The 15,789-nt window shown below is 46.4% G+C and overlaps 1 protein-coding gene across 8 annotated transcripts in view; it reads right to left on the bottom strand.

Annotated features, from left to right (window-relative positions):
- The window catches only part of LOC127067530 (dystrophin, isoforms A/C/F/G/H), a 221,616-nt gene that overhangs the window by 171,727 nt on the left and 34,100 nt on the right, over positions 1 to 15,789 (bottom strand). For all 8 annotated transcript variants that reach the window (XM_051002552.1, XM_051002554.1, XM_051002550.1 and 5 more), the window contains one exon: positions 3,754 to 3,974. In XM_051002552.1, coding sequence (XP_050858509.1) covers positions 3,754 to 3,974 — 221 coding nt within the window. The remainder of the gene's footprint in view (positions 1 to 3,753; positions 3,975 to 15,789) is intronic.

Raw genomic sequence — 15,789 nt, 5'->3', positions numbered from 1 at the left:
GCCCTCAAATGAGATGGAAAGGAGAATCGAGGAGGAGCAGAAGGAGGGATCGGGGGGCAAGGGAACGGGAACGTCGCGAGAAACCGGAATTGGGGTGTTTACTGGCGGAAATTAGCTGGGAGTGTCCGTTCGTAAAAGACCCACTTCGATTTGCTGCTTCGTAGACGCGGAATGTCGAGCTCGGATGAAGGATCAAAGACATACATATACGATTGTCGGCTAAATAATCGATCCGCGTTGACGTGTATTTTGTGCCTCGGGCAACGTTTTAGTTACCCGCTGGATCAGTCACCCTTTCGAGAAGTCTCGTTACAACGAAGCTTTTGTCGTTTTTTGTCGAGGCTTCTAAGTACCGACGTTCGATCAATCGGACGAGAAAAAAGAAACGAGAATTAGAACGTTTAGATTTCGATGTTCGCCAGTGGAAACGTTGCGATGCTCTACTCGTGCCCGAAAGAGGGTTCCGAGCTAGGAGAAGAGTCGATAAATCGCGGAAGAGATAAGCCGGGATGTTGCAGGAAATGAAGGTCTCGTCGTTCCTCTCGATGTTCTCCGAGTTTGCGCCAAGTTTCGTGCTCGAGATGTTAGAAACGTCGTTACACGCGTACCGGCTGTTTCTTCGACATAGATCTCCAGGAAAGAACGAGAGCAAACGTCCGCGTTTGATCGCAAAGATTATCGTCGAGGGATAAACGAAGATGAATGAAATGTGCCGCGTATCATCGTGAAATATCGCAAAATAAACGATCAAATATCGACGGTATATAGCGTACGTTCGATAAAACATTTATATTTCGCAGACACCGCGCTATTTTCCGACGTCCTCCATATTTCACGTATGGCCGAGATGGATAGAAAGTAAAAAAAAAATATTCCCTCTGTACGCTAGTATTTCTGCGCGATTCGACTCTCGTATCGCCAAAAAAAAACGAGGAAGAGGTAAAAATTAAAAGAACGACATAAAAAAAAATAAAGGGACGACGATATCCTCGGAGAGCCGTAAGAAGATCATTTTGAAAGGTAGGTATTCTCAAGCGAGATCCTATAAGTTGCTCGGACGTAGACGCGGAAAGACTACGTTGAATATTCCAAAGTCGGATAAATGACGAAATTACTTAACCTCCACCGGTATTCTCGACTCGATGGCAAAATACTCGATAAAAGCGCGGACATTTTTTCCCTCGAGGACGATAAACACTAGAAAGTTCGTGCATCGAAGACGCACTTTGAGTAAACTTTTCAACTCGCTCGAACTTGGAGCGTTCCAAACGGTTCATCGGACCTTCCATTTTCATTCTGTCCGTTTTATACTCATACTTTTTCTCCCTCCCTATTTCTCTTCTACGTACGCGCCCCGGATCGCGTATAAACAGTTTCGCTCGCCGTATTATTTAACTTTTGTTTAAATCCGCGGGAATTTGCAAACGATCTCTCTCGTTCCTTTTTGCGCGCGATACCGACTACTGTATCAATTACCCAATAATTCTCATCGAGGTCACTTTTCCGAAAAGACTTTCGGAAAAGCGCCGCGTCTCGTTTACCCGAACTTTTAATTCGAGACTCACTCGTTGTGGAATGCAATAGGCCGAAGACCGGTGGGCTATTAAAACGAAGAAGAATACCAAATAATTCGAATTCTAGGGACGAGAGAAGGTGGTATTCGCGAGACAACGCGTCGCGCATACTTTGGCAGGAAAGAGAGAGAGAGAGAGAGAGAGAGAGAGAAGAAAATAGAGGATCGGGAGGGAACGTTCTCGTCGCTCGATAAATAATAATTGGGATTTTAACGGTAAACAGTTGGAAGACCGAAACAAAGCGATGTCTTAGAACGAACGAAGCTGCTTACGCTATATCGAATAGGAAAATCGATAAAGTAAGCGAAATCGACGAAACTATTCCCAAAGAGTTATACTTGAAATACTATCCTGCAGGCGCGCGAGCGCTACGTTTTAATAAAATTTACTTCTCCGCGTAATCGTCGTTTCGACTTTTAATCAACGAAGTAATTTAATGACGCTCTAAAGGACGAAACTTTCCAGGAAGTCGCTCGTCGCTTCGAAAAACTTTCCTCCTCGCGTCACCTTCGCGAAGATTAGAATGGCTGCTGGACGAGAAAGGTAGTAAACCGGACGCTGTTCGCTTTTTCACGCGCGGAAAAGATTTGTTTGCGAATCGGGGAAGATGGATGGAATCGCGGATCGGTCTCCGCGTCTTTTTCTCTCGAGGTTTCGATTTAATCGGTCGAGATCTTATAACGGTCGAGCGACTGGTTAACGCCATAAAACGCGGTTTACCACCGAGGAGAAAATAGAATTTCATCGGGAACTCGATTCCTGCTCCAGTCTCGTTACCTCGAGGCCCCTCATCGCTTTATGCAAACAGCACAATACTTGTCAGCGAGACAGCATAGCCGGAAATGGAAGCAGGGAGAGATAGCTGTTATGACGTCAGTACTGGCTGCTGCAGTCCTGACTGTTGACTCGGCAAATAGTGAAAGCTCACCCGTCGAAGCTGCGACGCGAGGAGACCAAGGGAGAAACAGAGACGGAGAAAGAATCGGGAGAAAAAGAAAGGATGGAAATCGTTCGTGCTAGTCTGAGAAGTGCGAAAATTCGATAGATAGACCGAAAAGCGTAATCGTAAAGGGCAGAGGGCAAGCCGTTCTTCTGTCGTCGCCGTTATACCTACCCTTGATATAAAAAAAAGAAAAAGAATTACCTCCGCGCGTAAGCGACCAGACGACCATCGGTCGTTGGTAGAAATCCACGATAACTTGACGGACAAGGAAAAGAACCGAACAAAATTCGCAAGCGCGTAGCGATCGAAGATGGACGCCGCGAGGAAGATACGAGCAACGATCGAAGGAAGCATCGAGAGTAACTCGATAAAATTTGTCCCGAGTTGTATACGCCCGCGCGCGAGCTCTGCTTCTTTCTCACCGTTCGCTAGTGTCAACGCAAATCCAATTCTTGTCCTTAATTCGTCCCTAATTCGTGCTCGCTACGAGCATAGAATATTCGTTCGAATTTTCTCCCCGTATGTCTACGATATTCGATTTTCTTCCATTTCAAGCGTTTGTCCGAACGGAAACGCACTCGCGCGGATAAGCGAGTCTAACGAAAAGGAGCGTAAAAATGCGAGAGAATTTTTTTTGGCGAGTAGAAAGATGATGGACCGAAGCGAAACGCGTCGCGCTCGACATATTTTTCGTCGTCGCATTCCGTGGCACCGTCTCTCGCGTCCCCTCGCGACGTCCCCTCGGGCACGTCGTCCCGCACCCGTTGCCACATTCTCGTCAGTCTCTTTCCACGTTCCCGTAATTTATGCGCTTTAATTAGCCGACACGGCCGCGAGCGAAGGTGCTCCGGCACTAGCTTTAACTCTCTGCTCCCCCTCCTTCTCTACCTCTTTTCTTCCTGGTCTATCCTCTTTCGCGAATATTCCGATGCCGAGACGATAAATTCCATAACTTTTAATCATATCTTAATTTTATACCCCGTTCGGAACAAAATTGGATTCTCTCTCGAGAGAGATCCTTTGTCCACGAACGTGGCTTTGGAGATCAGCGAACGCGTTTGAACGGTCCATCCCGTATTATTCGCTTCGTCCCTCGTTTCTTCGAGGATGCAAATAACGATTCGATTTGGAGAAAATGCAAATGAAATATCGAGAGAGGCTGCTTGTATCGCTCGACGCGAAAAGGGAAGAAGAGGGAAGGGAAGGGCAGGCGTATATAACAAAGGCGGATCTTACCTGAAGCACCGATTTATCGAGTCCCGCAAGAAGGGCGGAGGTCGGCGACGAGGAGGGCGAAGGTGAAGACGAGACCGAAGAGGCCGGGGACGAGGCCGAAGGGCTAGTCGCGGCAGGGGTCGTGGGTGTCGAGGGGGCAGGGGAGGCCGCCAAAACCTGAGGGCCCCCTACGGCTGCACCCGCCGACCCCGGTGCTCCACCACCTACGCTCCTCTCCGCTTCTGCAAAGAAAAAACAAAATGTCGCATAAACGTCGCCTTGCTCTCGTACTTATCGTCTCTCGTCGTCTCTCTCGACGACATTAGAGTCGCATTTCCATATTTTCGTTCGCGTACGCGATTCTATAAAAAGTTCGTCGCAAAGTATAATACAAGGAAGCCCCCAACTATAGCTTTATACTCCTTTAAAACGCGTCGCGCGCACCTCCCCCTCGATCTCGCGAAAAAAAACTTGTAATTTTCCGGTTGGTTTGCGCCGTCGTATTCTTTCTCACGTAGACCGAACAGGATAGATAACGGAGGGAGGCGAGCTAAAGTCGATCCGAAAAAAGACCCGATAGCCCGAAAGCTTTCTCGAAGCACGTACCTACCGAAAAAGGCGCGGTCAATTCATTGAATAAGAAACTTAGTTTCATAGTTTATAAGTTCGCTCCTTTCATTTTTTTCTCTCACTCTCTCTCTCTCTCTCCGTTTGCTCGGTCGTGGTAAACCGATCGCGGCTAAACGATCGAGGCGAACGGGGAAAAAGATCCCAGGTAAAAGGGATCGCGAAGGGAGAGGAAAGAGAAAGAAAGTCCCCGATACTCGACTCTAATGTAATTGAAAAGTTGTGCAAATACTTTTCTTCGTCGCCCTTTTTTAACGCTTTTTTCGATCGCAAACGAATTCTACGTCGTATAGTCAGCCGCGCGCTCTTACTTCTCTTTAATTTTACTTTACAGATCGTTCGACGATGATACGTATCGTACTTCGATTCTATTTTCCGACGTTTGACGCAGACAGACGAGAAGAGAAACGGAGGAACGGAGAAATAAAAAGGGAGAGAGAGTAATATCGCTGCTCCACTTTGTTCCGTATTGCCGTGAAAAGTGAAAAGCAAGACGGCTCCCTCGGCGTTACATCGTTACTCGGAGAGTTTCAGCGAGAGTTTCCGTAGCCGGTCTTCCGTGATTACGGTCTTCGTGTCTGCTCTCGCGTTGGCGCGTATTAATCTCATTAGCGATTATACGACGCGAGTTAGCGGTGTCTCGACGGTGTCCGGCACGTGGTACGCGTTATACTTTCCCGTTTAGTTCGAAGGCTCGACGCTTAAACTTCGATCCAAACTAATCCGACCTTTATCGCGTCTGTCTTTATCCCTTTTATATTACGACCGACGTTCGCGAGTAGATGTAGAAAAAGAAAGAAAGAAAGATAAAAAATGCCTCCTCGAGGAGATGCCGAAGCGTTCGTAACTCGTGCATAAAATACCAAGGTCAACTTTATACGAGACATTAGAGTTCTCAGGAGGACAGGAACGTGGCTGACATTACCTCAACAGCTGGCACTGCTTCCCGTTTCGTCGTTGAATTCTGTTATACTTTTCCTCTCCTCGCTCTACGCTTTCCCTCGCAACAATAACGCAAAGCGGGACGGATATAAAGGGACGGGGAAAGAAGAAGAAAGTGCCGCTGGAAGAGGTTTACTCGAGTAATTACTCTCACGAGTCGGAGGAACTTCCTTGAAAGTAGAAATATTTCTTCGGCTCGACGATATTTCTTAATGCATTCGCCGAAAGTCTAGCGGAGTCTCGCGACAAAGATCCTTTCTTCGACTAGCCAGCAATGTTCCTGACTCCTCGAGCGAATTTTCAAAGGTTAAGCGCGGCTAACGAATGCCCCGAATATCCGTCCGTTCGAACAATTAATTCTTTACTCGCCGAATGAAATTAACGAGAACGTAAGAACCTTTATAAACGTTTACATGCGAATGTAACGATAATAGTCAAGAGTTTGCGAAGTCGAACGACCCGTAGAAAATTCCAAAGTAGTTTCCACCTAACGAGATAACTCGCGCGAAAGACGTAGAGAGTCGCCATCTTTGTGTTGCTTACGAAGGGAGCCAAGTTCGGCCCCGACGAATTTAGGAACGCTCGTGTGTGAAAGCGTTACAGCGCTTAGAAAGTTCCGTCATAAGTTGCACGGACTTCCTGGCAAGGTCCCTTTCGCGAGGGGACGACAACTCGGCTAGGCAGCCGTTACGCGTTAACACGCATACTAATAACATTCGATTTTCCTTCTCTCGGTTGTATCTACTTATTAGGTATGCTAATAGATTGCGAAACTTCCACATTATTCGACAATGCAGAGTGTATTATTACGAATTCGTGGTAATTCACGAGGGTGGATTATTTGCGAATGACAAACAAGCGATTAACTTTTCAACGAAATAGACGGGACTTTGTCCCCTTCCTCCGATTTATTGCGTAAACCAAATTTAATGGTTACTAATTACGTCTACATCCTGTCCATGCGTACAATGGCGTTCGATATTACAAAAGCGCCACGTATGCGGAAACAAGCGGAAGGAGGCGTTTTCATTGTAAGGCATAAAAAGCCGGCTATCAGAGCCAAGTTTGTGTCTTGCGGCGTGGCACAATCTCGATGGACGTTGCTAACGGGCCAGCAGCAATATCTTTCTTTTTAATTTGAGAAATATAAGGCAAATGACGATGCGCGGAAGAGGTCTTGAAAGCGGGGACAAAGGAAAAGAAAGGCGAAGGATGCTGGAGAGGACATTCGTAACACTTGTCGCTGCAGCAGATGTCGAGAGGGAGTTATTGCTCTCGTAATACCGACAACGGCAAGTGGAATCTTTCCAAAGGAACACAATGAGAACGGTTGGGTCGCGAGTCGAATGAAAATTCTTCTTTAACAAAAATTATTACCATCTTTTCTATAACGAAAGGCAAAGTATTGCAAAAAAGAAGAAAAGAAAGGAGAAAAGTCGGAGCCGAGAACAAAGCAAGATATTTCAAATTTCGAGTCGTTGTCTCCGAACGTTTTTATAACGAGTCAAAGAAGGAACGTTTCTTCGATATGAAAATGCACGTGGAAGTGCGATTTCCCCGAGAGCTAGAACGGATATGCGAATCACGTTGGAGTGACGAAAATTATGCCGTACATTGAGTATAGATACCATAGAGGGAATACGAAATGACGAATTCCCAGGCAGTCTGGAGGTGTTTTAAGCGAACAGACGCGAGTAACTCGATTTTATGCGTCGTCTGGTAATACCAAAGATACTCGATAGACTCTCGTCGATATCGACGATTCGCGTAACGCTCGATGACAATTATTACAATTCCGACGAAACGAATACTTTTCAAAGAAATAATTCCGACGAAGAACTCATTCCGCCAAGACGAGATTTATTCGACGTCCAGTGGCAATAGGACAGACGCGGCTCAGACTCGGCATTACTAAGAGGAAAATCCCTTGTTAGCAACGGCATTTTCGCCGAGTTCCTCGAGCGAGCGCGCGTGAAAAATAGAAGGAAAACATCGATTCTCCGTGGTGGGAAAATGGGAATGGAGAGAGAGAGAGAGAGAGAGACAGACAGACAGACAGACAGAGAGAGAATATAAAAGGTGAAGCCACGAATGCGGCTTAAGAGCATCCGGTCTGTCGGACTGTCTACCGAGGATAAGCGATGTGACAGTGCGGACGGAATTGGAGAAAATGAGACATCTTAGGCGAGGAAAAGGCATCGGGGAAGGCGGCAAAACGACCACTGCCACGGGGACGGCCACCGGGGACGGCCATCGGGGACGGTTGGCTTCCAAGACGAGGCCATTCGTCCGGAGTTATGCGAAGGAAGACTGATAGATTGCGCGCCATCGCCTACTGACACCACTCTTCCAGCAAAGGGCAACCGAGGCTATTGTACTGCGCGAGACAAAATGAAGGATCGACCCACATACGTTCTTCGCCTTTTCATCTTCCCAATGCAAATAGAAATCTTCGTAATATCTTTAGGCCCCGATAAAATTCGCGAGATACGTCGGATTAGATCGGTATAGACGTCACCCTTCCCCAACGGAGCTATCACGCCGAAGAACGAATTAATCTGGCTTCGCCCAAAGCGAAGGGCCCCTTCTGTCCTACATTTTCGATGTAATTGAATCTCTCGTCTTTGCCAAGGCAATTATTCCACCTTCCATTTCCTCGTACTCCCCCTTAGATACTACCAATAATCCCAAGGGCCTTTCTAATACCGCGCAAAATTAATCTTTTCTCCTTCGGTAGCATTTTCATCAATGAGAAAAGGACAAGAATATAATTCTGCCTAATCTCTAAATCATGAATGAAAGATTTTCCCTTAAGAAAGAAGAATAAAAGAAAACCGGCTGTCTTTCCTAATCGTGTTATTTTTTCCTACCGTCTAACAAGAAGAAGAAAAAGTCTCTGGCCGATCGAACGCGTCGACGCTCGTAATAATTCAAAGAAAATCGAAATGACGGTCTGCAAAGTTCGCAGGCGGTTTAAGGGAGAGCCTTGATCTAACTAATACGAGTGGATTTAGAGACCGATTAGGTCGCGCGCGTATCGTTTTCGAGGATTAGCTCTCGTTCGAAGATCCCCGAGTATCTTAAACCGACCGATCGCGAACGAGTCTCTCGCGCGCTAATCTTGCTCCTAATAAATAAAACAATCTCAGAAGAGGATATCCTTTTACTCGTTCGCGCCGTCTTCGCTTTGCATCGACTATAGGGTAAATCGCACAAAGGACACGTAATAGGATGATAAAACGTGGAGTTAGCCGCGGTACCTCGCTTATTTTCAAAGATGAACGTCGAAGAAGCGGAGGAAGGTGGAGCGGCCGCCAACGAAACTCCATTAAACCTGACGATATTAGGATAATAGGATTGCTTTTATTACGGTGTCCTCGAACAAGGATTTCTTTTTATCAGCACGAGACACTCCCTTCTTCTTCCTCTCCTCCTCCTCCTCCTCCTCCTCCTCCTTCTTCTTCTTCTTACTCTTCATCTGGTTCTTTTAGCGATCTCGATGGGTAAAGGGCGAACTCGACGGCAGAACGACGACGCGATGAGGATAAAGAAAGAAATGAGACGAAGACAACAACGTTTCTTCGCCGTGCATAACGAATTTAGCTTCGCTAAAACGTAATCAACTCCGATCACGAATCTTTCCTTCGTTGTTTTTCCAAGAGACACATGGCGTATCAACGTATTACGTTCATAAGATATTCATTGCAGAATATTTCCTATTTTTTCCTTTCGAATATTTCTCTTTTTAGCGCAAAGATCGCGCGATCCGAAGAAAAAGATACGAACGAAAGATTTCTCCGTTCCTACCAAAAATCGTCCAACCTTAATTACGTTAATCCGACCACTGGTAGAGAGTCGAGAAAGCGACGTTAAATAACAAATTAACATGAAAGATACTAACACTCGGGACATTAGCATATTCATAAAATATTTATCAAGACGGTGTTTCCGAGCATCCTTCCGAAAACAGAGGGACCAACCGAGATGCTAATGAAAGCTGCTAGACGTAACTAGGTAGCGCGAAGCAACGACGAACATCGTTTACAACGTCGAGCCACGTTAGCGGAAACTGTTTGGAAGCCGTCGAATGAGAAATACCAACCAGTTGGTAGAGCCAGTTTGAAGAGAATTTAAGACGTGAAAATTCTTCCGATTCTTTGTCGTTAATAACGAACTAGTTTATACAGACGCGTACGAAAGTATGCATGTACCTTCGTACGTAGAATAGGTACGTAGTAGTTTTTCCAGACTGTATATGCGATCCGAAGCGGAAACGTTCCGAAGTTCGTTCCCATCGCTATACATCATCCTAGTTTCCTCTCCGCGCGAATACGTCGACGTTCTATGCATAATTCAGAAATGCGTGTGTCACCGTCGATACGACGGAGGACGGCACAACGAATAGTTATGCATATGTTTCGCGAGAAGAGAAAGAGATGGATGCTGCGAGTATCATCTCTTCCGCTCTTCTCTCTCTCGTATGCACTCGAGCGATTTTCTGGCCCGTGGCCAACTGACACGAGAAAAGAATGTGACGTGCTTTCTACTCTCTCCCTCTCTCTCTCTCTCTGTGTATATATATATATATATATATATATATATATATATATATATGCCTCTATCCTTTTATCAAAGAAAGCCATCTTTGGACGTCGCGTGATTTCGAACAGGAGGGAGACTCTATAGTGGTCTGAGAAGAGGAGGGAAAGAATCGTGAGTAATTAGGATTGTACGTGCATCGTCACGATTCATCGTGTTTCACCCTTGACTCTTTTTGAAACTCTTCTCTTTCAAAAATCTTTGCTAATTGCAACTACTCGAGTAATCACGAAATAATCGTATTCCTCGTCTAATCCTAATTCTCGAGGAACGAGGGATTAAGTATCGGACACTCGTATCGCAGTCGATGCGCGCTCGTCTATTTCACATCTATGGAACACACCGTCCACGCTGAGGAACGCACCACAAAGGAAACTCACCCACGCCACTCTGGTAAATAATTAACAGTATAGCCAGGGCTCGAGCGTTCGCTCCTCGAGTGAAGGATTCTCCCGCGTCGGCAGACGCGACTCGTCCGAAGATACTTACGCGTATTCCAGACTCTTATTAAAATTATCGCCCCTGTATTTATTTATACGTCTGCTAGCATCCACGCGGACGCCAGCGTATCGTGCAAATCTAATAACTCGAAGCAACGAAATTCTGCTCCGGACAGACCGGAAGGAAGACCAACCTCTTGGGAAGACCAACGAGTAGAATTTTTATGGTTGCAGCCAGTGGCCGGCTGACACGACTTATATTTTTACGAGACTACTCGACGACGCGATTTACGACTCCTCGACTCTCGATTCAACGCAATTTACGGCACATACCTTGTCAACTTCTTAGCAAGAACGATATTATGATCCTTTTTATATACGAAACGTAAAATTTGGGAATTAAGATCAGCCCGACGAAAGATTCACCTTCGAATACAACGTATGCAACGATACTACCTCCCTCCGTCGTAGATCGAATCGTCGGGAATCGCAGAAACGATAAGAACGCTCGAAGATGTCTCGGGAGTGAAAAGTTAATATTACTCCGTTAATACGGTCGGGAAGCCATATTCCTGGAGGACGTTATATGGTCTCGAACGTCGGCCGAGATGAAATAAATTCGGTACGACGATCTCCCTCTCTCTACGAGAAACAAAGAATGCGGAAATTTCGTATCGTAAGCTCCCGACAGGGCAGATGGTGCTTTTTAGTTTACGAGCCTCGCGTTACTATTTTATCGGGTGTGTCGAGATCGATAACGTCCTCGCTATAACGATATATTTCGCGACGTTGATCCAGCCGGTAGCTTCGATAAATCCCACACCAAGGAGAACCTTCTTCGTACTTTCTTTCTAGCGATCCTCCTTACCGCCCCTTTTTAAACCCCGGTACACCGTCCTCCCTCTTTTTCCATATAGCCGAGCGCGTGCTCGGAATTTAAATGTTTCCTTTCGTTTCCTTTCGAAGATAACACAGGTTACGGAAACGTGTGTGAGCTAATAGGGACTACTAATGTCAAGGATCGAATCGTTAATCGATCCTTTGAAAAATTCGATAGACGCGAGGAAAAATCGAATACGCGTACGTACGCGTGGTACGCGATAGGTGGGGTCCTCGTGGTACGTCAACGTAAAGAGATCGGAGAGCAGAAAAATCGACCGTAAAATATGTAACGCGTGACGTCGTAAAACCGTCTGGTAGCTCTACCGCAATTGATTCGAAACATCGATAGCACTAGCAACGCGTTTCCTGTAAAAATTTCGTCGTAGAACAGTCCGACCAAATTCGAACCCTTTAAATATATATCAGCAGCGAGGCAACGATTCGCTTTCGGTTTTCGCTCCTCCAATTCTTTTCTAGAATCGAGTAGACCGACGCGAGATTCGAAGGTACGATACGTCGTATTGGCTCGGACTCGGCTAAGCTAGGAGAAATTCCACGAGGCCGGCGACGGCAGGAACAAGGGCAAAGTACGTCGAGACCTCCTCTCTCGATCTAACAACGTTCATAAACACTAGCGCTACGTGCGCGCACGTGCGCCGCGACCATTAGCATTAACGCACTTTCATGGTCGGTGTTATTACCGTAGTCGGGCGAGTAACGCGCGACGACGGCCAACGTACGACGTCCCTATCGCAGTCGTTGAAGCGATTATCGACGTTTAGTCGTTCCACCGTCACCCTCTGCTATTTCCTATATGACACCTATACATAAGCAAATCCGCTCGCGAACGTACGAGACTCAGGCACATGTCGCGAATTCCTCTTACGCGAATCCATCGAAACGCGTTGCGCAAATTACTTCGCATAAACGTCAACGCGCTCGCGTGTCGTTCTATCGCGGGCAAGATGACGGCTCGATAACGATCGATCGTTATTCAAAGTCTTCTCTTTGTCTGGATTCGGAATGGTAATTGTCGTTAAGAAACGATTTGCATGAGGGCGAGTCATCGAAGAAAACAATATGCTAAAGAAAAAATGAGAAAGAGAAAGGGGGAGAGAAAAGGAACGCTCGTCGAACGTACAAGCACTCGTCGCGATCGAATTCCGCGTCGGCTCTCGGGATTTCTAACAAAGTGACGTACGTAGGTGTACGTGCGTGCGTGCGTGCGCGCATCTACGAGACGGTGGATGCATTCAAAGCGTGGAGTCATCGTGCGTCGAGCAAATACTGATTCCGAAGGTATACACCTTTCTGACTTCGAACACGCCCATTTGCATTTCGTTTCCCCTCTCTACTCTGCGATTTCAAATTTCTAAAACGCGCGAAGGATCGCAACGCGTCTCCTCGTATGCGAATGACTTCTTTCGATCCTACGGAACACAGGCGTTTATCGTAGCGTAAACTCGGAGAGAAATTAACGGTCGATTGCGACTGCCGGAAGTCATCGCGAAAGATATTTGCGTACCTGCCTGACGTACCTGCGGATCGATGAAAAGAGAAAAGACTCTTTTGGCGAAACACGACGATTCGTCTAAAACGGGGAAGGAGCGGGCGCCGAAGTAACGCGATAGGCGAGATATATCATGATGTAACAGGGAGAACGCAACGAAGAGGATCAACGACAAACGATCGAAACGTCGCGCGACGGTTGAAAAACTCACGAATACTTGCGTCTCAAGGACCGAGATTTATAATACCGTCGTTTGTCTTGGATAGATGTTAAAGATAGGACGCTTTTGTACGTAGACGTTAACTATCGAGCGAATAGGCGCAAAGAGGTGGAAGGATACGCGTCGGCTGAATTACCATTCTAGCCGCGTTATGCCACATCGTTTTGTTCGTAACAACCCTTCCTTCCATCTGTCACGGGCTAATCAGCGTAACGGATGTCGAGAGGCTGCCGAGAGGATGCCGAGAAGATGCCGAGAAGATGCCGAGACGCGTTATACCTCCGTTGAATGACGGATGGAGACGTATCTCGCGCTTAGCTCGTTCGTTCGATGGAAACGGAATTCGCTTCTTCCAGCGGATCCGACTTTATCGCTCGCCCGACAAGACGAATCGTTGCTCGCTAGATCAAAACGAGTTTTACAGAGATGAAAAGAACTACTCTGAACCTAACCTCCGACATTTTTTATCGAGACTAGCTTTTACCGTGCGTTTTCGCGAAAAGAGAGAGAGAGAGAAAAAAAAGAGAAAAAGACCAAGAAGAAGAAAATCAAGAAAAAAGATAAGGAAAAAACAATAGAAAAGGGAGAGCTCGGAGAAAAAGCAAATATCCAGGTGCTTTTCTCGCGAGATCGCGCAGCATCCGTTTCGTCTTGTTCTTTCTAGCGAGGAGCCGCCATTAGAGAAGGTAGGTACAGGTCTACCGCATGAAAAGGTAGGTATTCTCCTTCTTACCGACGTAAAAGCAGCTCGCGTTGGCCCGTACAAAAGCGCGAAATGCATATTTCAGGAAATCCAGCGAGCAATGGCACGGACGCGAGAGAAAGAAAGGAAGAAGAGGAAGGGGGTGTGGAGAAGAGGCAAAGGAGGACAAGAAAAGGCTCGCAAGCCTTTTCTTCTTCCCTTCGGAGATGCCGGCCGTAGACACACGAGCACTTTCGTGTCCTCGAATTCTCGTCTTCGCCTTCCACACTCTTCCTTCCACCGGTCGTCGCGACGAGACGAAGGAAAGGGTTGCGTCTCGCTACGAAACGTATCAAAAGGAGGGGAGACGATGCTAAGCCCCTACGACCCTTCTTGCTGTGTGTGGTTTTTCAGTAAGATAATCTCGCGTGGCTTCTCTTTTCCCAAAGAGCGAGAACGAGCGAGCGAGGCTCGGCGAGTAGAGTCCAATCGCATCGAATCGAATCGAAACGTCGTTCACGAGACTCGTTTGGCTTCTCGGAGAGAGAGAGAGAGAGAGAGAGAGAAAATATCTTCTATCGATAATCTACTGTCTGCTCGCACCAACTCTCTTTCTCCCGTAGGTGCTAGAACGTTGAAAAATATTCATACACGACGTGTTTATGCAAATTTACGTTGAATGAAAGACGAACGCGAATGTAATGGATACAAAGCGAAGAAATGCGTTAGAGCGAGAGGAAAGAGAGAGATAGAAGGAGGAAGAGCGTGTTGATCCAATAGATTTATGAATAATGTATATAGTACGTTTAATATACAAACGTATGATAGATGAGACTTCCGCTCTACGCAAGAGATACAAATGCATAACTCGAAGCAAGCGAATAGATACGCAGTTACTTTTGCTCGTGTATTCGTATACCTACCCTTCCAAAGAGGATAACGCTCGTTTAAAATCGAGTCGACGTCGGGAAGTTTGCCTATTTCTCTCTCTCTCTCTCTCTGTCTCTGTGTCTCTCTCCCCCTTCCACTCTTTCGCATCATCTCGATCAATGCGCGTCCTAAATAAATTTGCGATACGCGAAAAGGAAGGGATATATAGGCCGTCGATAAATTAAGGGCGAAAAGTTCGATTTCGTAGGAGGCAACGTATATATGTCGCTTTATGTACTGTCATCCTTGAATCTATTTACGAACAAGACTATCTCTAGTATGCACGTACGTAAGCAAATATTCAGGTTCCAATTCCTCTCTCGTAAAATACGCGTGATAAAAAATAACGCGAAAGATAAAACGCAAATGACAAAATGTAATAGCAAATGTATATCTAAGAGAGTTCGAGAAACATTTCGGTCGGTTTGGAGACACGGGAAAGATATTTTCTATTCTTGAAAGAGGAGCCCGATAAACACTGGCGCTGTCTTCGACGATTCCTGAAAACGACGCTTTAATGCACCCTTCGCGAAGGAGGAGGTGGTGGTACCGCCGCTCTATGGTTCTACGGAAAGTAAAAGCGAGGTAGAAGAGACCGGAAGGCGGTGCATCTGGCGCTATTAGTCTCTGACATCGTTCTTACGGAAGAAAAGTCTTGTTCCTGGCACTCTGGTCTAAGCTCCTTCCCTCGGTTGCCGAGCAAAACGACCGGGCGTCGTTTTATCGTGCGAGAAGAAAGCCATCCGCAACGAGCTATCGTTTTTTACCCAACGACGCGAAAGCGTCGGCCAAAAAGTCCACGTCGCGTGGATTTTTGGACGACGTCTCGACCGATACTTGCAATCTTGTAAATCTCCTTTCGTACGAGGCAGCGGCGATCGTCGCGAAGACAACGTTTCTACGTTCACGCTCTTAAAGCAACGACCATCTCCGATCAAAGACCGATCATCGACGAGTTACATCCTTTTCGTATCGGAACGCGCTTGAAACTAACGGCTGCTTTTTTCCTACAATACTTATCTCTCTACCACTACTGCTACTACCACCTGCTACAACGAATTAAAAAGGAAGAGAGAAAATTCGTGTCTGGCTTACCAAAGGTAAACAATGAAAAGGGGTTCGTTGGGTGCTTTTTGCGAGCTACAAGCGTCCGGATTACGGGTCGAATGAAACATCGGCTCTGAATATGTAGCAGTATCTATACGTACGCAGTACATAGCGTGCA

Source organism: Vespula vulgaris, chromosome 11, assembly GCF_905475345.1.
Source record: "Vespula vulgaris chromosome 11, iyVesVulg1.1, whole genome shotgun sequence".
Taxonomy (NCBI): domain Eukaryota; kingdom Metazoa; phylum Arthropoda; class Insecta; order Hymenoptera; family Vespidae; genus Vespula; species Vespula vulgaris.
Note: the sequence above shows the minus strand (reverse complement) of the source record. Positions and strands in the feature narration are given on the sequence as shown.